This window comes from Ursus americanus, chromosome 23 (genome assembly GCF_024610735.1).
Source record: "Ursus americanus isolate L20-20 chromosome 23, mUrsAme1.1.p, whole genome shotgun sequence".
Lineage (NCBI taxonomy): Eukaryota > Metazoa > Chordata > Mammalia > Carnivora > Ursidae > Ursus > Ursus americanus.
In genome coordinates, this window is record NC_142149.1 from 11,510,228 (window position 1) to 11,535,832 (window position 25,605).

The 25,605-nt window shown below is 40.8% G+C and overlaps 1 protein-coding gene across 1 annotated transcript in view; it reads right to left on the bottom strand.

The window, feature by feature from the left end:
* Nucleotides 1-1,730: 1,730 nt before the first annotated feature.
* The window catches only part of GNA13 (G protein subunit alpha 13), a 38,849-nt gene continuing 14,974 nt past the window's right edge, over nucleotides 1,731-25,605 (bottom strand). The window contains exons 3-4 of the mRNA XM_045813934.2: nucleotides 10,980-11,030; nucleotides 1,731-5,894 (exon numbers count right to left, since the gene is read on the bottom strand). Of these exons, the coding sequence (XP_045669890.1) occupies nucleotides 5,322-5,894; nucleotides 10,980-11,030 (624 nt within the window). The 3' untranslated portion in view covers nucleotides 1,731-5,321. The remainder of the gene's footprint in view (nucleotides 5,895-10,979; nucleotides 11,031-25,605) is intronic.

Sequence of the window (25,605 nt, forward strand, 5' to 3'; positions counted from 1 at the left end):
AACACCCTAGTGCGGTTTCAGCAATCTTAAGAGGAGTGGAGAGGAAAGGAGTGGCTCCCCTTCCCCCATTCCCGTGGCCAAACGTATTAAGTGTCTGCGAGCTTCCTTGGATGAAGTCCACGCATCCCCATCTTTAGTTAAGGACAAGTTTACAGATTAATAGGAAGGTTAAATATTGCTGATCTGCTGAGAGATTTCAGTGCTTTAAGTCACTAGGTTTTGCTTTTCAAACTAAGTATCTGCTTTGCACTTTACATTTACCAAGCCTTTGGTTTAAATAACATCGTGGTATTGAATAGTTTATAAATGTTTATTAAATGTCAGTAATTTTTACAAAGCAAATATTAATAGCAAGAGGCAAAATTTTTGCAAAATATGTACAAAAGTAAAAGCCTTCATGACTAGCAACTCATTGCGTAAAATCAAACCATTCTTTCCACTTTCAGACCTTCCTTTAGAAATAATTTATTGCCAATCCTGAACTAAAGCACTGACCGAAAAAAGAAATTTACAACATCAGATAACGTGCTTCTTAGTTCCTGGAAAGTTATAAAAAGATATAATACGTATAAAAAATCCTAAGCCACGAATACTTTTTTACAAAGCTAATATAAATCATGTTTTGTTGGGTACAGCATCTGTGAGGTTGTTACAAAATACACTTTTTGATAAGGGCTTCTTGTGGTGAATGAGCTCTCATCACAGTAGAGTGGGACAGAAAAGCCATTTAAAACATGTTGCCATTCTGCTTTCAAGTAAGAGGTAAAGAGAGAGTAAATGGTGTAGTTTGTTGCATTGTTACATATACTTTCCAAGGATTAATCCTTACCCGCCCCCTCTGTTCCCCTTGGTACCATCAAAAGGGCATAACTGAGGACACACGTATCACTTACTATGGCAAGAAATACCATAAACAAGCTTCCTAAATAGAAACCTAAATCAGATACCCAGGAAGTGGCATATTTCTACCACGACATCCACAGAGTGAAAATGTATGCATAGTGGGTCCTAGCATACTTTGATCTGGAAATTTTTTTATCAACAGCAGATCCGGATAGGTCCCCAAACCTCCCATCAACCCAGAAAATATTGTGCCGTCATTCCCTCTTTTTGTTCCATATGAGCTCTGGCATTGGAAATCAGATGGTTGGACCCGGACGCCCCAAGAATGAACATACTCACTTACGTGCTAACTACACATTCAAGGACAGACACAAGAATGCTAGTGGTACAAACATTGTACTTCAGATGCCGTTAATAATCACTCACCAGCCTAAGGCTAACATGGCCTTGATGGGACTTGAAAAAGCCATGAAGTCCGACCTGTTTAAAATGTTCAGGTGTAGACTTATACTTCAATTTCTAGTATAAATTTATCAAGTCCTAACCTCGTACCATAAAATAATGCATATGTATCATACCTTTGCCTTATTTGGACTGTGGAGACCCATACACACCCGCTCTCGTACAATCTCCCCTCCCCCCAACCCCCGGTCCTCATGCTTTTCTAGGCTGAAAGGCCAGCCTGCATCCTATCAATAAAAGAAAATCAGTCCGTACAGGGAAGCGGCACACCACGTGCATATCCGACGGATGGAACCGAACATGCGGAAATGATGGGAAAGCGATGGGGAAGGACCAAGTCAAACTTCCGCCTGAAAAAGGCACATGCAAGCTTTCTGTGCTTGATTCCTTCAATTAAACTAAAAGCAATAAAAAGGTAACAGAGCGACTTTCTCTAGATTTATTGGGGAGTTTGTTACAAATGTTTGAGCTTTACAGGCATGATTTCATGGATTCGAACAAGAAATTAAGAGTTAACACTGATCTTTAGCCTTCTTATTACACAGACAGAAATAACATTGCTACAAATTGCAATGGAGAGAGACTTGTTTCAAATGGCTTGGTTTGGGGTTTTGTCTAAATGGATCATTACATAATGAAAGCACCAATTTGAGGCCTTCCTGAATAGTGATTTGAATTTCAGAACATAACAGAACATGACTTGGTAACTTTATTCTTCACATAAATAAGGCATAACCGGGTTATGTGTACTAAGGCTGGAAATACATTTGTATCAAAAGCATAAATACAAGTACTTGGGTACAGGCTGGAAGTTCAGATTTACTCATGTTCTCTTACAAAAAAATGGCAGGGCGTATGATTTCCGTTGCATCTCAATCAATACTTCTAACCATTTCTGGTACTGACGTACTCTGACTTCCTGCTACTTTAAACCAACGCCACCAGCTGAAAAAAGGATTTCCCTAAACCACCTCAACTTGAGAGATTAACCAGAGGACCTTCACTGTGTAAGACGCGCCGGTGCCGCTTCAAAGAGAACAGAGCAGACCTGGGCGATCGCTGCCATTCCCCTGGCCTTCTTGCTGCGGTTGCCGTCCAGCTCCTGGGCACCTTTGCCCACAGCAACGCTGCAGCGACGACCTCGCGGACCTACGATGTTTGACAGAAATCAACGATTCGGGGTCATGAGAAAAATAACATTGAAGTGGCAGAGGCAAGCCTTACATGATGTGGGTCCTCGGAAAACATCCGGCAAAACCTTCTCCTTATAAAAAAATCAAGGCCTACATTTGTGGTGTTCTCCGATTTATAAGGCAACTCTGTATAGTATACGTTTCTTCAAGGCCAATGAGGGCACTTTCGTGACATTTCTTAAGAATTCAATGAGAAGACATTTGGATTTAGGAACACAATGTAATAAGAGAATTAGGCACATTTTATTCCAAATCATAATCATGAAGACTTAAAAAAGCAAACAGACCAAAGAACTTTAAACCACTTTTTTAGAGATGAGGGGAAATTGGCATAGTGACAGCAATGAGCACCTTCTCAATTTGGTTCAGAAAATTTCATCTCCTTCTTCATATAGTGGTATTTCAAAAGGATCTAGCTTTCATAATTCAGGTATTAAGACTCCTTCAAATGGTTTTAAAATACAGTCGACAGGAAATGTGAGCCAAAGCCTTCAGAAGCAGCCTCACGCTTCCGCTGTCTAAACAAGCCTGCCATTCAGGACAAGTAATCTGCTGCCTCAAAGTAGAGTCTAGATTTTATTTTAAAAGAACGTTGAGACATGTGAGACATCACAAACATCAGGAAAGAAAATCACAAATACCCCAACTAATACCACATCTATTTGGTGTTTGAACATTTCTTGGTGGTCGTCAAAATGGAACAACTTGGTGACTGCTGCTTTGTCAGGCGGTATGTATGGTTTATATCACGGATCTAAAACATAACTTAAATAAGACTAAGTTTCCTTGTTGTACAGGGAACTTCCTTTAGCCTTCACTGGAGTTCAATGGTTTGAGCCATTCGGTTAAACTGTTTTGAGTAATTTACACATAGACTCTCCAGCAAAAAGTCCAAATGTCACTGTGCACGCATTCAGACATTCACTAGCACTGAAGTTATTCTAATTCTGTGAATTTAAAATTTAAACACTATATTCTTTTTGGCAAGAAGCACTGGATGTAGAACTAGTCAAACATGCATGAACTATATACTACGAAGGCCTGCGTTATGATGCTGGGCTACGTGTCTGTAGCTCGAGGATGACCAAGGCGTGGACACACTGCAAGTTACTATGGATAAAATGATGGTGGAAGTTCAAATGCAAGATAAGTCAGGAATGGTTAAGAACAATCCCTGGTTAGCTCCTTGAAAAGCCCTACTCTCGCACTAGACAGCAGACAGACCAAGAGCCAGGGTCTTGGAAAAAGGCTGCGTGATCTGTAATGTTGGCCAATCTTTCAAGGACCTTCTAGCCAATGGAATACCTGAGAACACAGCTCTACAGTAAAGTGACAGATATCACAGTCTTAATCACAATTTTCAGGAAAAAGAAAAGCTGTCAGATTTTCCCAACTGTCACTGGCCCTGGACACTTGCTTCTCCAGGCCCGGTCTAACACCACACACAACCCGGCAGGCGGCATTCGCTCAGTACTGCGAACCAGCCCCTCTGAGGAGCTCCCCATGACCACACTGTCATCACACAGCTGCTTCAAGGGTACACTTTCATCTCAGAAGTGGTGAGGAGAGGTCAAATGTAATCATCTTTCGGTGTGAACTAAAAAAACTACGACTTATTCTTAAAAGTATCCTCAAGACATTAAAAATGTACCTCAGTAAAGCCAGAATTTCATACGCAATAATGATAAAAACATGTACGTGTATCTTAGAGACACACCAAGAATGAACAGGAATCTCAAGTAATGCCTTCTTGAGTTGTTTGACAGGAAAACACTGCCCTTGGCAAGCTCCAAATAAACACGAACTCCAGTAAATGCCACAGCTGGAGCTGATGGGAACAGACAGGAGAACAAAAGAAAGATGTCGGTGATGGCAGAATGCTTCTCTGCGCTGAGGACCCAAATCCCCCGAGACAGGACGTGCAAGTCTGAGCGTAAAGCATGTAACATCCTGGAAAGGGTACGTTTATTCAGAAAGCTCTGTTATCAAGTGACTTGCAATTTTTCTGGTTGCTGCTATGGCCAGAATGTTTCCCATATGGCACATTTAGTACATGATATTTAAAGATGAAAAGGGCACATTATATTTCACTCATCACTTTGCATCAAATACTCTGTAGGGCACTGGCTTGCCTCTTGCTCCCCTCCCCCTGCCCCCGTACCATTTGTGAACCTCCCTTAGCATCAGACCAGGAATCCTTATGTAAACTGTAAAACACTAAGAACATTACCTTCAGAAACCACAGAAATTTTAAAACTAAACAACTGTCACTATATAAGCAATTAAAAACACACGAAGGCTAAATCTGGGTAAAGCTATAGAATGCCAGTCCCAAGATCAGACTTTTTTTCCATAGCCCTTTCCAACAAGGTCACCATAAAGCTAGGCACAAGTGTCGCTGCCGTGCACAGGGCAGATAAAAGGGACCTTGCCCGTTTTAGAACTGAATATCCTTAACTTCATACCAATAAAGATTCGAGGACACCTTCCACACTTGGCACTACAAGATTCAGGCTGAGAGGTGGAAAAAGCCGAAGCCTGAACTCTATCTAGTCAGAGGTTTGGCAGGAAACTACAACCCCTCAAAGGGAAGCCACAGTGAAAAGATCAAAGGCTGAATGTCAACAGGTATCGGCGATGTGTTATTCAGCAGCTTTCGGCCACACACCGAAGTCCGCAGAAGGAGGACTAAGATTTCCAAGAAGTTAAACTCAGAATCAAGGTTTTTCTAATTCCTGTTGTAAACTGCTATTTTAAAAAACACAACAAAACAGAAAACAATCAAAAGGACAGAAGGTACTGAAACGGCCAGTCTTTTGTACGTCACTGTAGCATGAGCTGCTTGAGGTTGTCGTGAAGAATGGTGTCCTTCACGTCGCGGAAAACGAGGCGGATGTTCTCCGTGTTGATAGCAGTGGTGAAGTGGTGGTACAAAGGCTTCTGCTGCTGGTCCCGGCGTTTGTTCCGGAAACATTCCACCAGGAATTTTTGGACGTCTCTTAAGCAGTGGGGATCCCCTTCAAATTCTAAGAAATAGTCTTTGATGCTCACAATTTGCACTTTCTCCTCAAGCAAATCTGTCTTGTTTAAGAAGAGAATTATGGAGACGTTGCTGAAAACCCGGTTATTGACGATTGTTTCAAAAATGTTCAGAGATTCTGTAAGGCGATTGGTCAGTCGGTCTTCCATAAGCACCTGGTCAAACTCGCTTGAGGAAACAAGGAAAAGTATTGACGTCACGCTGTCGAAGCATTCGAACCATCGTTTTCTCTCTGATCTTTGACCACCCACATCAACCATTTTGAAAGGAACATTTTTGATTTCAAAGTCGTACTCATGAATGCCTTTGGTGGGTCTTCTGGCAAGCAGAATATCTTGTTGTGATGGAATGTAATCCTGGAAAAGAAAAAAAACTGCTTTACATTCAGTAACCCAGACGTAATTAAAGTCTAATGAACTAACTGGCTGAGTGAACTAACAAACTTACCTTTTTATTTATTTACTTTTAAAAAAGATTTTATTGAAAACTTTGAGAGCGAGCGAGCATGCCAGCATGAGCAGGGGGAAGGGGAGAGGGACAAGCAGACTCCCTGATAGGCAGAGAGCCCGGATGCAGATGCAGATGTGGGCAGGGCTCGATTCCAGGACCAGGACCCCGAGATCAGAGATCATGACCTGAGCTGAGGTCAGACGCTCAACTGACTGAGCCAACCATGCGCCCCACAAACTTATCTTTTTAATGACCTCTCCTGGCTGCATTGAAGCGTCAGTACTATTCTCACTACAGAACACCAAGATATATTAAAATGTTAGGGTAGCAAGACTGGTTCAAATTCTACGTTTTTTACTCCTGCAATGCCTGCAGACTGAAGTCTTCCCCACCAGGTGCCCCATCGCCCCGCCCACCGCCGTGTAGCCACCTTTACTGTCACCCCTCACCGACCCCCCTCCACTCCGCCCGGAGACCTCACTGCTCACTCACCCACCTGCCGCTTGCCTCTCTGTGAAAAGCCAGGAGGGCTGAAATGCCAATTCCCCAAGGTTGCCTCCCAGGGCAAGGTTCTGCCTAACTCTCTCTAGCTCATTCTACACGCTCCTTTCCTGGGCCCCACCTTCACAACGAAGAGCTCCCACAACGGTCGCTCCACATGACCACCGCGGCCACACCACGCGCGTGGCAAACGCCGCTTCTACTGCAGCCAACGCACTGCATTTACTTGGGTTGCCTCCCAGGTTTGCTTCCAGGGTCCAGCCCAAGCAGCTGTGCTCCTGCTTCTCACCTCCGGCGCGAGTAGTCGCTCTGTCAGCGCCTCGGCCCCTGAAGTGAAGGTGACCACAGGGGGCCGAGCGGCCTCAGGGGGAGCGCTTATGCAAAGACCCCTGCCTTCTCTGTGAACGGGACCAGTCAGCTCCGAGACCCCGGACAGACAGAAGCTGCTGGTCTCCCGAGTCACCGGCTACCCCGGACGGCGGGCTTCCGGACGCAGTATAACTGGTTCTTTCTTCTCAGGCTACTGTTCTTCCAGAATGTTGACTTAGCTCTTTGGCAACATGGAACAGGAGAGCTTTTTAATGCTCATCGTCCAGGTCAAAATATTTGTTTTAAATCAAGGCAAGATTCTAAAACAACGCTGATTGTTATAATGCTGTATTTTATGCTTTTCCAAATAGTGTAATATAATTTTGAAATTTCAGTACAATGTGATTATTTCCTCAAAATGGTGCAATGGAGTTAAGAATAAAAAAAAAAAGGAGGCAGTTCTCAGTTACCTGAAATCCACAACCGTTTATTAAACAATGCTAGGCCTTCATAAAACATGTTAGTGTTTCCAGGCCTCCTTTTAGCTTTTGTTCACATACTTAACTACTTTACCTATAATCAGCACACCCACACAATTTGCAGCCTGCCCCTACTTTTTTGCTTAACGTTTCACCATCAACTGTTACACATGCTGATACGGTTGTGTTTCGCCTCAGAGGAGTATAAATAAATATGCCCAATGAATGAACGTACTGTAATTTACATAAACATTCCCCGACTAGTGTTCACTAAAGTTGTTTCCAATTTTTTACTTTAATAAAAATTCTGCAACTAAAATTCTCACACACATATTCCCTCACCCTCCCCCCCCTTTCGACTACTTCCTGAGACTAAATAACCAGGAATAAGATCATGAGGTCAAAGGTTATGAACATTTTGATGACCCTGGACACTTACAGCCCAACTGCTTTCCAGAAACGCCGTGCATACGTTGCCAGCTGCCGCAGAAACACGCCAGCCCTGAGTCGTTGTTTTCTAATTTTCTAATTCCATAAAAATTACAAGTTCTAACTGCCTCACTTAGAGGCTAACAATCTGGTTAGGAAGCTAAAGGCTAATTCCTATGAAGCTCCAAGACCAGGACAACGTAATCAAGTGCTAACCGGTCTGGCAAAACACCAGTGGTTTGAGAAGTGTGAACTCTGGAGCCAGCGCGCCACAGTCTGGCTGTGTGACCCTGGCCAAGTCACTTAATCCTGCTGCGTCTCCACTTCCTCATTTGTGAAATACAGACAGTAACATTCGCAAGGGGGATGTGAGGGCTAAGTGAGTTCAACGGGGGAAGTGCTTGGGAACCGGGCCCGGCATACAGTGTCCGCGCCATGTGGTCCGGCCGGGTGGCCGCGTCTCCCGGCGGCCACTCCTCCCCCTTCTTCCCCCTTCTACATCATAACCTCAGAACTTATGGGGAGGTTCCTCACTGTATCTGAGCCGAACTTTGCCGACTAGCTTTCATGACCCTCTTTACTCCTTGTTTTCTGGAACCGGCAGACTCTGCTCTACACTGTCCAGGCTTACCACAGAGGCTAGTGTCGAGACCCGCCCAAAGCAGCCCATCTTGGTACCATTACACGACCATTCACTTGCACGACTGTGCAACTACAATGAACAATGCGTCCAGACCCAAGCTACTGCCTTCCAGAAATCTGTTGTTGTAAGTTAGAGCCAAGAACGTCACAGGTCCTTTGTCAGACAGATGTGCCTCCTAACATTAAACACAGCCAGCTGTCCCCATCTTGGTGGGCCGCCATCTCCTCTTTCCACATACCTAAATCCATCTCAGCCTTCAGACAGTTCAGATCCACTAACTCTTGTGGGTTAGCTCCAATGTTCCAGCCGGAACCTCTCGCTCCGTTCAATGGACTAATACTATCTTTACGACGAGTATCATTTAATTGCCCTCTGCTCATTTTATGTATGTTATAATTTTGTCTCCAACTAGAATGAGCTCCTTAAAAACAGGGATCAAAGAACAAAACCGCTAATGAGCACTTACTACGACATGCAAGGCACTGTTCTGAATACCTTACTGAGTGCTATGGACTGAACTATGTCCCCCCAAAATTCATATACTGGAGCCCTAACCCCAAAGTGATTGTATTTAGGACATAACTAAGGTGAAAAGAGGTCATAGGGTAGGGTCCTAATCAGATAGTCTTGGTGGTCTAATAAGAAGAGTAGGAGATCTCTGTCTCTCCATGTGTATGCATGTGAAGAAGCCCCAGAGAGAAGGCCATGGTCTGCAAGCCAGGAAGAAAGTCCTAACACCTTCTTCTTAGACTTCCAGCCTCCAGAGCCGTGAGAAGTAAATGTCTACTGTTGAAGCCACCCAGTCTATGGTATTTTGTCATGGCAGCCTGAGCAGACTAAGACATGGAGTTTATTTCCTGTAATCATCCCATAACCCTATAAGGTCTCTTACTATGCACCATGATACGAAGAAATTAAGGTTTAGAGATGCCTTTGGTCACACAGAGCCAGTCTGTGAGGGAACTGGGCTTGGGACCCAGGTGGTCTGGCTGCAGAGCCCATGTCGTTGACCCCTGAGCTATTCCACCTCCCAGAGGGTCATGGGGCTGGGCACACAGCAGGGCTTCAATGGCCCGGGTACTTCACTGAGAGACGGAGAAGCAAATGCAATCCTGGGACGTGTCCGACATGCACAGCAGGAATGGCCCATCTGTGGCACAGCGGGTTTACTCCTCCCTCCTTTACACCTAGCTACTGATCACAGCACTCAGTACAGATTGACTAAAGTTGGCCCAAAGTCGTTCACTCAAAATGTCATTCATTCCCTATTTGCTGAGTGCCTACTGTATGCCAGACACTGTCACTAGGCCTCAGGAACTCAACTCTTCACAATCAGAGGTGAGGTCCTTGCCCTCATGGCAAGAGGGAGGTAAAGGACGAGTAAACGTATAAATAAATAAGCCAACTGCGGAAAGAGCAACGATCTTTGAGTAAAGCAAGGGCTGATACTGAACACAAGAGGAGGGACCTACTTTGCATGGTGCGCTCAAGGAAAGCTTATCTGAAAAGGGAAAGCGAGAAGAGGTCAAAGCAGCACCATTTGCATTAGAAAATACGAAATAACTCTTATTAGGGCTCTCTCCATTTGGCGCATACGTAACTTTTTTTTTAAGGCTCACAATCTAACCAGATGGAAAAGAGACAATGAAATAAAGTCTGAATACAAAGTTTCACTAATGTGGACTGAGCGAGTAAGAACCCATTAATATGGAGATCCCAACTTCTGGAACACACATGTCTAGAAAAGAGGCAAGAGAAAAACACACTGGCTGAAGGGCAGACAAGTGCAATGTAGCAAAATCCGAAATAAGGGACTGTAAAAATTACCTTGCAAAAAGAAGGTACATTTTCACGTGTCCTGGATATATTAGTATGCCACTTTCCTACTTGCAATGCGTTTCCCATTTTGTGCTTTCTTTCAGTTTTATTTTTAAAGTGAATCCCAAAGAACCCATATGATTATATGAACATGTATTACAGAAATCTGCTTTAAGAGGAGACAAATAATGCTTCGGTAAGTCCAGAAGGGTAACATCTGACTCTAGGGCAGTGACTCTCAAACATTTTCTGAGCACAGCAACCTTTCTTCCAGTCTTTGGCCCGAGTCCACCCCAGAGAACACAGAGCAGCTGCCGTGTCTGCAGGAGGCCCAGAGCCAGCCGGAGTGCCAGCCGAGAGGAAAACCATCCACTCTCTTTCCAAGGGCGACTCCTTCTCCGACTTCGTGAAGTCTCTTCAGCAGGCCTTTTCTGAACTGAAAAATACTGTTTGCTAAAAGATTTTGAAACCAATCAACCCACTGTGTTCTGTTGAAACCCAACACACACACACACACACACACACACACGCACACAAAAGACCCTGAAGTAGAACAGCTAATGTGCAATCTCATCTTCAAACATAAACTTCTTTCTCTAAACAGTTTCACATGAACCAGTGGGCGGGGCACTCCTCAGGGAAATGGCAGAGATCTGATCACAGAGGGAGAACAAAATGCAGCAGCAAGAGTCGGAATACTGCCACTGGGAAAAAGGAAGAAGCAAACAGCTTAATACATAATTTTGCTAAACCTCCCCACTAATATCCTGGCTACTGCTTTCAAATGGCAACAAACATAAACAAAAACTTACTGCTTCTCCAAGTTTATCCAAGTTATCCAGGAAATATTTTACAGATTCACCCTAAAACAAGAAGAAAATAAAGAGTTATTAGGGCTTAGAAACTGAAGATTCTGTTACAACAGTTTACATTGAACTGTCTGCTTGTGCACTTAATCTAAACACAGTTTGTTTAGTCACAAACTTCAGACTGAACAACTAACCCCACTAAGAACGTACACGGTGTCTGCCTCTGCCCGCGCTACGGGCTGGTCATTTCACAAATGCTTTCCACAGGCGGTGCCCAGTGGCCGTCTGCGTGGACAGGATCACACAGACGCTTAGTGACAGAACGATCTAGGTATCCAAAGGGAAGATGTAATGAAAAGGTGAAAATTGCTTTTGAGAGAAACATACAATTTAAGGGGGATTCTTTCTGTCTACATTTTTCTACCTTAAGTTTATACCAGTGGTGGTTATCGTTAGTGCCAAGAGCAAAGCAGAGATGAGGCGAGGACACTGTAAAATCTTTCAGTACCAGGCACTTGCCTAGACAGACATGCTTTGCTCCAGAAGGTTTTGAGTAATGCCGCAGGCTTCATGTCTCCGTTAGGTCTTTTCCTGAGTGACCAGGGTACTCTCTCTAAGCCCAGATTTCTATTAAACCTCCAGCCAATTTCGAATATCTAGAATATACTCCTAAGAGGAAATACTTGAACAGAGGACAGAGAAGAGGGGAGCCCTTTGGGGCAAGAAGGGCTCTTTCTCTGTGTTTTCACGTTCCTGCTGGATTTCTACTACCGTGGCACAGCACTCCCCTGCCCGTGGCTGCTTGCGTAACTTCCTGAAGTCAGTGCTTCTCTAATGGATAGGGGAGATCACCTGAAGATCTTCGTTGACTGTAGGTTCTGATCTGGGGCGGGGGGTGGGGGGGTAACTGACCAGTAGTTTCTGCAGCACAGGTGACCTCCAGGACCACACTGGGTTACAGACCTTGCAGAAATTCTCAATTTGTTTTGGTCTCAGAATCCCTTCACACATCTTAAGATTCTTGAGGATGCCAAACAGATCTTGCTTATGTGGGTTATAGTTATTAATGCTTACCATATGAGAAAGTAAAACTGAGAAAATTAAAAAATATTTTATTTAAACATTCATTTAAAAATACCAATAATAAACCCATTACATGTTAACACATTTTAGTATATATAGCTCAATAAAAGACCGTGAGATACTCACTGGCCTCTCATTTGAACTGCTACTATAGATTGTCCTGGCTGAGCACATACAGAAAATCTGGCCTTTTACAAAACTGTTGTTGGAAAGGGAGCAGTTTAACAAAATATTTTCAGATAACTGCAGATATTTTGCTACTATACCAAAACTTGACAAGTGGTAGTTTTAAAAAAATTAGTTCACTGTGTCATAGAAAGCCTACCAATGAACTTTTTATACTTTGTTACACTGAAGTTCACTGGCTTTCCCTGGACTTAGAATGGATCTTGTCCCCAACCACTGTTTTGTACCACCAGGCACCGGTCACAGGAACGTGGCAGGTGACCAAGTAATGAGATCTTCCGAATGCTGGCATGTTTCATTACACCATATTAAGAAAATCACAGTCATGAGTGTCTCTTTCACCTCTCAGGGAAGTCTTAAGAACTGGGAAGCTGACGAGCTCACAGTGGTGGGCCATCACAAGATTTCCTAACATTTTGATTTTCACTTCAAAGCTCAAGCTTTATCAATGGCAACAAATACTCTCCCGTATTTTCCCTGAAGTGACTGGCTGGCTAACTTCACTTCTTTTCTAAATAAAGTCTGTCCAATGCCCACGTCTGAATAAGCTGGTTGGTTTCTCGAGTAAAACGGTGTTCTGTGAAAAATACGGTTAGTTCAGCTCACAATCCAACCAGCTGCTAAAGCGCTTTTCATCCTGAGTCAGTACGCGGCAGGGTGTTTCCGTGGGCCTCCCAGCCCAGCACACAGAACAGGAAAGACATGTGGACTCAAAGGTCAAGATGGAAAACAATTAAAAATTTTCAATGCTTAATTAGGGATCATCTTAAGTGACAGTGGGGTGTGCGTGTGAAATGACAACCACAACTGCATGGCGATGAAGGATACAACTCTGTGTGGGGCCAATGCCTGGACCTGTGCTCCGGGGCTGGCTGTTCACAGCCCCTGCTGCTCTCTCTGCACCCTCGGGGCCAGCGTGAACACAGGGAGGAAGGGAAGTAACAGCTTGGTATCATTATGAAGGGTGCTGACTTGAAGACTCCCTTTACAGGGTGTCTGGGACCCCCCAGAGATCTGTGGGACACACTTGGAGCCTGGCTGCCTTCACGTGTCTTCATGGAGAAATACGAATGGGTGTGCCTGTGGGGAGCGCCAGCTGATTTCCTCGTGACTGTAAGCAATGATAGACAATTTTACATTTTTCTGGACCTTGTAGAGTATTCATAGCATCTAAAGATGATTTTTAGTAGATGGGAAAAATTTTTAAGGAATACATTTTGGATTAATGAAGAGATTATCTGGGTAAACTTGGATGGATATTTTTTGCAGTATACCATGAATTTTGATGAAAAAATTAATATTTTTGTGTTTTGACCGAGATATACAGGCCAAAGGGAATCTGGGCTTCATCTACAAATCCCAATATTTACTTACGGGACTGTCTGTACAACCCAAAAGTATTTAAAAAGTAAAATTCAAACAAATAACAATGACTCCGTTAGACTGAAGTAGAGTCTCTTGGATAAATATGATAAGAGATAGTCACTGTTTATATGAGTCTGACTAACAAAACTGTTATTCTTCCAGTAATGTGTATATTAAATACTTACGTAATGTCAGATAACTTGAATGAAATTTAGCAAATCTCTAAAAAAGGTGGTTTTTTTACTGGTAGTGTTATATATTGCATTTATTTGGCTTTTTCCTTGATTTTAGATTTAATATAAATTCACTGTGGAAACTGATAGCTAGTAAAAGGAACAGAGGAGGAAAGAGGCAATAGCCATCACCCCCACCACTCAGGGAGGATCACAATTAACAGTTGAGGACCTCTTTCTCCAATCACTTTCTGTGTATTTAACATTGTTGAAATAATACAGACAAGTCTGTGTCCTGATTTTCTCACTTAAATAACTTAAGTAAATTTAATGGTCAAAATAATTCCTAGTATTTATTATGTAAAAAGTTAAATGAAACTGCTGATCTAATGTTGAATATTTGAATTTTTTAATAAACATTTTAAATATTTTAAAAATAAATAACGCTGTGATAAACAGCTCTGAGTACAGCTATATGTGCTCTTAAATTATGCCCTGACCGATCTCTAAAGAATTGCTAAGGCAAAGAGGTTAAACATGTTTAAGATGCTTACGACTCACTGCCACAAAGGTTCTACTGACTCTCTCCCCCCCAACAGTGTGAAATGATGATGAAAATACACGAAGCTGAGATCAGAGAAGATGTGTTTTGCAGATGTGTCTGTAATAAAGTAAGGTGCAAACTCTGGCTCCACACTGTGATCCCCCTGCTGCTTCTCACTTCTCACCCCAGAGCAAGGGGCTCTCTGTGCAGCACAGAAAATGACAGGTTCCATACCCAAATTGACAATAAAAGTTCAACTACGCAAAAATGTATTTCAATCAGTACTGCTGTTTATCTTAACTACTGGCCAAATAAATGAAAGTTAAAGTCACTTTAACATGGGCGCACTGTCTAAAGCAGCACGCTCCCCCTTCCCCCTTAAAAAAAATAAATGCTTATAACCAACCCATTGTCTCTGAGGGTATAGAGAAGCTGGTATACTCATTCTAGTGACCTTGCAAAATCAAACTTTTTAGAAAGTTATGAGTAATATGGGTGAAAACTTTGAATGAACTTTTACCCATTCTAAGGAATTTATTCAACATAAACAAAATGTTAAAACAAAAACATATTTTACTCAGTGCTACCTACGATAGTCAGATTTGGAAGTCCATTTTTCCACTTATCATTAGGGGAATGATTTAATAAATTTTGGTATACTAATATAATAACATTATATGTCATCGAATAATAATTATTTTGATATAATTGCCACATGTGAAATATGTACACCATTAAATGCTAAATTAAAGTAGTAGATCACAAAGTGAAGGTTACAAAGAAATTACAACCCCTTATCCACAAGTGTTTTGGTAAGCTTGGCTCTAACACTCAACTGGGAGCAGAACTTGACCTGACTTGATGTTAGGTTCGTTAGTCTTTATTTCTCCCACCTGATAAAACTATTCCAATGTTCTGCTGCACAACTATGGATTTTACATAATAAACGGGACATGCACTGTATTATCTTTCTGAAATCCAAAAAATTCGTAATTCCATTAACAAATGTGGACTCAAGAATTTATAAGAATGGGACGGTATTATGTACGCTTTAACTATTCTATTTAAATACGGAAAAGATAACTTTGTAGCTCAATGAGTGACTATATTCTCTTTTCAAGAAGAAAGAAGGAAAAGAAAATTGTTCCTATTTGTTCTTCTCTTGGTAGTATAAATATAAAAAAAGCTGAAGTTCTTTTCCCTGATGTGTCCTGATTTAACATTCCCTAAGAGTGGATCTGAGATCTTTTAGGTTCAAATTACTATAGGCCAATCTGTTTACTAGGAATTCATAATCTCACCCAAATCAAATGATAATAATTAGAGAAATATGTATGCGCTCCTGTTGTTAAATTTCAACTTCGACCAAAGGAAGTTCCATCAGTGTAACTTACACAGTTCTTTGTGCACTTGACACTGTACAAAATATTTATAATTCACTTCCACACATTTGACCACGTGGGTTCTCTCTAGTATTTAAAGTCCCAAATAAGGTGCCCTACTACCAACTGATTATACTGTGACTACGCTTTGCCTTCTCCACTATCACTCAGCCAGTATCTATTCAAGGAGTGGAAATACTTGAACATATTACTCCTATGAAAAATACAGTATTGTTAAAATAACTCCCCAGACATAAAAAATTGTGTTAATTCACCATTTTAGACCTTTAAGTGATACTACTGATCCTTCCATTAGTTAGAAAACCGAGAGTGGGACACAAGAACGGCTTTAGTACCTTTTAATGTGCATGGCTGTAAACTAAAGCCTCCTTCTGTTAAGAGGTTAGCCCCCCCCCCCCCAGATTAAGCTGCTGTGAAACAAGCAATTTTAAACCCGTGCACACAGGGGCCGTGTGCATGTGCAAACACGTGTGTGCTATAAAAGGACGAATATTTTCATAGGAGAAATTTCCCACAGTAGCTTTAGAGGGTGTTACTGGGAAAAAAAGAGAGAGAGAGAGAGAAAACCTGTCTTTTTACAGTCTCAAAAAGAATCCCAAATTAAAAAATATAAAAGGTGTGTTGTTTGCAATCTAATCATGAAGGACATGGAAAATGAATACTGGAGTCTCTGTTCTCAGTAAGCCCAAGAGCTTCTGAAGGTCACCTTCTGTTCGTGCTTTACTGCTCCTAGGCAAATTTATACCCTGTTCAGCGCCCAGCACCTGGTGGCCTCCTCTCTCCTCCCCAAAAGTGGTGAATGAAGTATGAATTACCAGGGAGAAATTTCCCTCACATATTTTTTCCTAACAGTTTCAGAAATAATCAAAAAGTCCTCTAGTTGTCTACTATTAACGTTAAGGAAAAGATGTGGATTTTAGTCCTTTTTCTAACACTGACCTGGCAAGTTTCTAAACTTCTCCAGGCCTCAGTTTAACCGTCAATAAAATGAGGAAGTTTTGTGGTTCCATGGATAATTACTGAAGTTCTGCTCGACGCAACAATTTCAGTTTGTACAAGTGATTTAAGTTCTCCTTTCCCTATATCTCTGCGTCTATTAATCTTAAGTCTACTTTTGTTGTGACTCATTATTCAAGTTATGTTGTTGCCTAGTCTCTAGGCTAATACAGAAGTAAATAATTCCAGGTATCAGGCAAGAAATGTCATGGGTCTAACACTCGCTTTTTGTTGGTTATGACTTGAGGCTCTATTATAACCTTCCTCAGTCTGTTTTATGTTACCAGAGAGAAATTTTCATAAAACTGAAAAGAAAAGCAGTAAGTCACACTTACGACTTTTAAAACGTGAGATGTTTCATGTCAGCCCTTAGTTCTTTTTTCCTCTGTTCAGAATACGGTCATACCTGTCTAAGTACAGCATAGCAGCCAGTGGGCCTGGCTTCTAGACACAAGACAGTACCACTGAGCTTAAGTTACCTCAAGAACGAAATGATCAGAGAGGTAATAAGCTCCAGTATCCCGGTGAATTAAAAAATCCTATTAGTTCTACAAACTGCATTTTGTAAGTTGCGTCTAAAGTAGGAATGGCCTCAATGCCCCCCCCCCCCTTCACAGGAATCATGTGTTATAAAGGTTCTTTCTTTGCTTGTGACAAAATAAGTCAGAGACACTGAGTTTAAAGGTGACAGAGGAGCTGAGAACACAAATGCGAACGTAATTTTTATTAAACAAATGTGTAGTCACGGTATGGAACGCTTGGCAGTTTATTTGCCCAGTTACTGAACAAGTGACAAATTTATTCAATATTCTCTTCTGCATAGCTAAAATGAATAAAGGACAGCATTTAGAATCTACAACTTTAAAAGGATATGGAATTTAAGCTGGACTTCAATACAGATTTTTAAAAAGCAAGGCATGCATATTCTAGATAAGGCAACTTGGCAATGTGTTAACAGGAACTTTAAAAATGATCCTCCTTGCAGAACTATAGGAAAAATCTATGCAAGTACAGCAGTGGTAGTGCTACTGTGGCAGAAGGAAAGCCTGGTTGAGAGCTACTCGAATATTCTTCTTAGGTAACTATATTCTAGAGCAGGGATCCTTCAACTATGACCCGCAGGCCAAATCCAGCCCACTGCTTGTTTCTGTGTGGCCCATTTCTAAATGGCTGGGGAGGGAAAAGAATCAAAAGAATACTTCATGACATCTGAAAATGATATGAAATTCAGATATCAGTGTCCATAAATAAACTTCTCTCGGAACACGACCTCGCTCATTTGTTCACGCGCTGACTTAGGGCTGCTCCATCCCACAGCAGCCACGAGCGGTCACGACACACGCTGTGTGAGCAGCTCACTTCACTTTGCACGACACGATGCCCTGATGCAATTACAGCCCGAAACGGCTCAAATGTCACCGAGAGTGCCACAGCGTGAATTTTTTTTTTTTTTTTTTTTTTTACTAGTGCATATCCATCAAAACAAAAAGCAGAAGAGGGCTTTCAATGTCCCGCTTTTGAGGCACAATGGAATGTGGGTAATTTTGATACACCAAATTTGATGGAAAAGCACTGTTTATTATGCAGTGACACCGTGGCTACGCTAAGAGAACACAATGTACGTCCACATTACCAGACTACACACTCTTCAAAATAATCCCAACTCCCAGGAAAGTGACAGGAAAAAAAAAAAAATCACATAATTTAATCACAGCAGGATTTCTTTGCAAAGGTAAAAGATGGAAAGAGACTGAAACTGAAGTCAGTTTCCAAGCGGTTCACGTTTGCTGGCCAAGCAAGGACTACCATTTACTGCTCTGTGGTTGTTTCCTCCGGGAATCGGCGCCAAGTCCGAAGGGACTGAAGCAGCCTGTCTCAACAGTGTGTGTGGGAGAACTGCAGATGAGAACACTTTCAAAGACGCTGAGGAAACTCTAAAGCAGGCTAACCTAAGTTATAATATGCCAGGGTGTGTTACAACCGATGGCAGTAAAAGTATACGTGTGCGGCACAAAAAAGACAAATTTAGAAAGACTATAAAAATGATCTCGGACTGCGTGATTCGGTATTTGTGAGAAGTAGATGGGTCTATCGTGTTTTTGAACCAGAAGTGTCAATAATAAATTTAATTTGCTTCCCATGGATTTATCTGTCATCAGTTCCATGAATTTTGGTAAAAAACAGAAGCTGAATGTGCTGATCAGTCCTATGATGCAGTTCAAGCGTTTAGCAGAGGTAAATTTTTACTGAGATTTTTGGAACTAATGGATGAAACTGAATTTTTCCAAATAAGAACGACCTTCAATCACTAATGCAGACCATGAATGCCTTTGGAAATTAGCTTTAGGGAAGACCTGATTATATATCTTAAGGAATTTAACCCCAAATTAAAAGGCAGAACAGTTTTGCACAACTTATACTGTGGTAATTCATTTCAACAATTGGCATTATTTCAATCATAAGCAATGTCAAACTATTTTATCTGGTTTCTTCGCTGTCAAAAGTTAAACCAAGAAGTGAGACGTCCATCCGCACACAAATTTGCATGTATTTTTCCAAAATCACACTATAGTTCCTGCAGCATCTTTCAGACCCCAATGCAAGTACAAAGGATATTTTCATATTTTAAAATGCACTTAACAGTGAAATGAGCAGCTTCCACCTAACCATCAACTGGAAATGGGTAATTTACAATGTAAATAACATGCCAAGAGGCAAACATCGAGAAGAATGTAAGAGAATTCTATAAATGTCTTCCAAGCAATGACTATGCTCAATTAAAATCATATGCTCAGGGGTGCCTGGGTGGCTCAGTCAGTGAATCGTCTGCCTTCAGCTCAGGTCATGATCCCAGGGTCCTTCGATCCAGCCCGGAGTGGGGCTCCCTGCTCAGCAGGGAGTCTGCTTCTCTCTCTGCCCGCCCCCCCTCCAGCTGGTGCTCTCACTTGCTCTCTCTCAAATAAATAAATGAAATCTTTAAAAATTTTTAAAAAACACCATATGCTCATTTGGCAGTACCTATCTGTTTGAAAAGACATTTTTTTCATGGATGAAATATATAAAATCTTACTACAGATCAGCATTAATGAACATTTGCACCTTATTTTGATGATAACGAGCATTAAAATCTGAACCCCAATTAAGCAAATGTTATTCATCTCCAAAAGAATCCCATTCTTCTCATTAGTAAATCTATATACTACAAGACACTGTATATAATTTTTATTATTCTATTTTGAACTTCATCCACAAAAAACTTGCGGGAATTTGTTTTCTCTTGTTATATAAATGCCAACGTAATTGTCTTGATTTTGTCTGCTGGCATGCAAAGTCTAAAATATCATACTCCTACTACTTGGCCCTTTTCAGAAACACTTTTCTGACTCCAGCTCTAGACCCATGGTCTTGCCCCAGGCCATGCCTTAGCATTTGAACGTGTTTGTTAAAAACACTGATTCCCAGCGCGCCAGGGTGGCTCAGTCCGTTAGGCATCTGACTCTTGATTTCACCTCAGGTCCTGAGCTCAGGGTCAGGGGATCATAACCCCGTGTCACTCTCTCTTTCTCTCTCTAAATAAATCTTTTTTAAAAGCTACAGATTCCCAGGTCCACCACAAATCTATCAAATCAAAAACGTAAGCTCTAAAAGAAGGGACCCTGATACAGCCATTCCAGCATCAGTTCAGATCCGGACACCCATTTTACTCAAAATTGATTTTATATTGACATTTTCATGGCTTTTGGTATCGACTGCACCATATCAGTTGCTTTTTAAGCCTTGCAAAGATGCCGAGAATATTAAAAAACTAGATTAGAAACTTACTTAGCTTTATCTTACTGTAAAAGTAGGTTTCAAGGATCAGTTTCGTTCAACTAGGTCTTACAAGTAAAACATGAGGCCTCCCTTTGACAGATCTGAATTGTGACATGACAGTGGACTTAAGCCTACCAGTAGAGCTTTCCCTTTGTTTCTCTTTTTAAAAACTGACTTGGTCACTCAGACATGCCTTACTACCATTTCAGCTGCTTCCTTTCCACATCCCTAAAGCCTATTTTCAAACGGCCACCAGAGTCTGCAGCCTTCGCAGCTAACTCCCTGAGATTTTTGTGGTCAAAAATTGATGAACCTAATAATCCAAGTATTACACTTTTAAATGCTATAAAAGCACAAATGAGAAAAATGATTAGAACCGCTACTTATATTTTAGCACAGGATCCTAAAGAACTTAAAACCTCAATTAAACCTACAAAATTAACTTGCTCCTACAACAGACACTTAAACTTTGCATGGTAAGATAAAGCAACTCAAGGTGCTTAATCAGGAAGAAGCATACTATATCTTTTTACCTGGTAAACAGGTAAAAATTATACTGTGGGATGAAAAGGTCAAATAAAATTCAATCAAATGCAAAAAAAAAAATGCACCACACGTGAAGTGTATGTATCAGACTTTAGTTTACTACTAAATAAACTGCCATTGTTTAATCCTGTAAAATGTCTAGAATTTAACTGCAGGCTAATTAAGTGTGCCTATAAGTGGCAGAAAACTCACTGAAAAAAGAAGTCAATTAGAAAAAATAAGTGAATTAAAAAGTATCCCGTTTTTACTTGTTGAGGCCCTTTTAGTTATGAGACCAGCAATACCTACAACAGTCTTCTGTTTTATTTTTTTTTTAAGATTTATTTATTTATTTGAGAGACAGAGACAGTGTGAGCAAGGGGGAAGGCAGAGGGAGAGGGACAAGCAGACTCCCAGCTGAGCGGGGAGCCCGACACAGGGATTGATCCTAAGACGGGGATCTCAGGGGTCCTGGGATCGACCTAAGCGGATATCAAGAGTCAGAGGCTCAACCGACTAAGGCACCCCTAGTTTTCTGTTTTAAAAATAAACATGATAGTAAAGGAAACATTAGAGAAAATCTATACTACCAAGGTAAATTAACAGTGAGAAATTTTCTTCTGAAATGTAAGCATACATGTGATTCTGAAAATGAGAACTCAAAGTTAATATCCAGTTTCTCTTTATATAACCAACCACTAGCCAAATGCTATAAAGAGCAAAACATTTCCTGAAGAAGACCTAGTAAACTACAAAATAGACGTCTGTGTTCTAAAATGGCTAAGTCCAATGGTTTAAAGCTGTTTACACACTTTCCATGCATATTAAGTCTTTCATTTGCAAGTCTGGAATACTTCAAAGAGGAAAAAGAATCAACAGATAAGAGAGAAAACTAGAAATTTGTTTACTCCTCAAACTGATTACACCTGTGAGTTGTACTGCCCTACTCTACTGCCTCGACTACCACAATAAGGTTTCGGTATGCCTGCAATGTGCCTTTAATTTTCATCAGTCTTATAATCCCCCAAACTAAGCCAGATCAAAGTACCTGAATATTCAGTGGTAGGCTTCATTAAGCATTCGTTTGGAAAAATGTATTCAAAAGGAAACATCCACTCGCCTTTACACGTGACCTATATGTTTTTTAAATTATTTTTAATTTTTTAAAAAGATTTTGAGAGAGAGTACATGTGCATGAGTGGGGGGGGGGGCTTCATTTCAGGACCCTGATACCAAGACCCAAATCGAAGGCAGACACTTAACCAACTGAGCCACCCAGGCACCCGAACATATTTTTTTTAAATCAGTAATTTATATTTGTATACACTAGTAATTTAAGCCCTGCAAATATCATAGTGAAGCCATATCTAAATAAGGAGACTTTAGGGCAATATTCTATGAATAGACTTTGAGCAATGTAAGCCTTTCCACCTAGCATTTACTTATGTACGTTTACTGTAAGAATCAAATGCCAAATACACATAAGGTACAAAATGGAAAAGTTTGGGGTTAAAGCTGGTTAATGAATCAAGACTCTTCACTTCAATCTAAGGATGTGGCTAACAACAAAGGCAGAAGGTAGTATTTTTTGCTTATTTAAAGACTCAATTTCCTACCCCATTTGTCCTTTCTCTATTCTCTTCATATATTCACATGAAAATATGAAAGTTACCATGATACTGCTCTGCTCACGCTATTTATCTAAAATCTAAGACTCTAACATTATAATTACCTAAAGTCAGTAAACATAAAACTTGGCCTAATTATATTTTAAGAGAGTTTGTTCAAAGCTTTGAAGATGACAAAGTGAAAAGAGCTTGAAACCATCCTATTTCAAATATTTGAAATACACTATCTTTCTAAAGGGTTGCATGTCTCCCCCCCCAGTTAATTTTTTTTCTTCAAACTAAAATATGATAAAGAGGCTACCTAGCTTTACGAGTGGTGTAGGCATCCAGGGCACGTACAAAGCCCTCCCCTGGTTCTCAGAGCTGGCCACGGGGCACGCTCACCTCTTCTCCCCTTTAGTGTCCTTCCAACACCCTCCTTCCGCCAGTTCTTCACAAAGGACCTATTATTCCATATCTTTGAAATGACCTACGCTTTTTTTTAAAAAATGGCTTTCCTGGGGCGCCTGGGTGGCACAGCGGTTAAGCGTCTGCCTTCGGCTCAGGGCGTGATCCCGGCGTTGTGGGATCGAGCCCCACATCAGGCTCCTCCACTATGAGTCTGCTTCTTCCTCTCCCACTCCCCTTGCTTGTGTTCCCTCTCTCGCTGGCTGTCTCTCTCTCTGTCAAATAAATAAATAAAATCTTTAAAAAAAAAAATGGCTTTCCTTATTCATTTTCCTCTGGAAAAAAGCATTATCAAGTGTTGACGTGATACACAGCACACGTCTGGAATGAGGGTCATATCGACATCTTTATAATGAAAGCACTATCCCTCCTGCATGTTTGGTTCATGAGGAACAAGACACTATTAACTTTTATTAGAAATATATAAGCTATTTTTCTTTGTCAAAGGAAAACAGGTCAATATTCAGTGGACTCCAACTGAGTGCAGTTTCAAATTCTGGCTAGTGCTTTCCACGTGTATCACTTAAAACTTCCGAAAAGAGCCAAAAATTAGTCAGTTACATTAAAAACCACGCCAGTATTTGAAAACATCTTTTCAAAGTAAATACTTTTCCAGACTAATCTAAGATAGTTTATAATAGCCTAAATAGAATTTCCCAAAAAAGTTTTGTCTGATGTAGGCAATTAATTTCCATGGGGCTCGCATATAAGCTGTAAAAACAAACCAGGGCACAAAATTAAAAATATGAAATTTTTGGACCGAACTAAGCTAATCACTTCATTTTGTAAACTGCCCTTTCCTTGCCATTGCTCACAAATTAGTAAGTTCCTTTTTACATTCAGTTTTTCAATGAGACTTATCACCAAAATAATTTCAGACTAATGACCAGTTTGCTAAGAGTATTCGTGTAGTCCTACCAAATTCCAATTCACACGTAACACAAAATGTACAATGCAGTTTAGTAATTCTCCCACTACAGAAATCACAAAAAAGAACCTCACTTTTATTAAAACATTTCATTCTGAAGAAAGAAAAAAGTTTAGCCATACGTTTACTGTTTATAGATATACACGTATCTTCTACCCATGTGCGTGTACCTAACACATCGAAGCTGTTAAATTTTGGTATGTGAAGTATCTCTAAACTCTACATAAGAACTGAAGCCCCTTCTTTAGAATAATACAGGTTTCAGAGAGGAGGTCAGCATTCCTTTTTAAAATCTTCCCTCAAAAACTGAATACAAATTTTATTTTATTTTTTTAAGATTTTATTTATGTAAGAGAGAGAGACAGAGATAAGAGAAAGAGCGACAGACAGCACAGGTGGGGAGGAGAGGGAGAAGCAGGCTCCCTGCTGAGCAGGGAGCCCAACAAGGGGCTCGATCCCAAGACCGTGGAATCATGACCTGAGCCGAAGGCAGATGCTTAACTGACTGAGCCACCCAGGTGCTCCTAAATACAGATTTTAAATGTGAAGAAACAGTTTAAGATGGCAGAGACGGAGGGCTAGATCTGACATCGTATGTAATGCTGTTCAACTGCGTAGCAACATGGTAAGTTAGCCTATATTCCATGTTATCATTTAGCACCACTACCTTCTGTTCATAAAAAATATATACAGGAAAGAATTTTACATTTAAGTCAAAAATTCACATCCATTTCTAGAAGAATCCCTTACCAGTTCTCTGAGAAAATCGCCTCCTCCAGGAAATGCTGATGTTGCAACATCAAATGAAAAGAATATAAAATTGTACAGAAAGTACAGAAAAGTTTATCTCTACCTCCAATACTGTATTCAAATATCAGAAGGAAATATACCAAAATGTCAACAAAGGTATCTCATAATGGTGATTAGGGACTAACTGGATGATTTTCTAGAATGGACATATATGTTTTAAAATTTAAACTTTGAAAAAAACTAATTTGGATTCTGGAGTCTGTAAGCAATTTCCTCAAAAAATAAAAACAAAACAACTTTCCTACTTTTTAGTTTCCACCTAATGATTACACTAAAAAGCTTAGAGTTTTGAGCTTTGAAAAAAATTCTTCAAAGTTAAAATACTTTTTTTTTTAAAGATTTTATTTATTTATTTGACAGAGAGACAGCCAGCGAGAGAGGGAACAGTCAGGGGGAGTGGGAGAGGAAGAAGCAGGCTCCCAGCAGAGGAGCCCGATGTGGGGCTCGATCCCAGGACTCTGGGATCACGCCCTGAGCCGAAGGCAGCCGCTTAATGACTGAGCCACCCAGGCGCCCCTCAAATACTTTTTTGAAAAGGATCAATCGTACACAATCCCGATAGCATATAAAGAAACATTAAGCTTTGCCAGAACTAGAATCCTAAGTAGGATATATATTTTTTTAACTCAAAAAGAAATGACCTCAATTGTTAAAAAAAAAAAAAAGGAAAAAAGTGTCTTCCAACACAGGACATACTTCCCAAATACAGTTTCAATTCCCCTGCTATC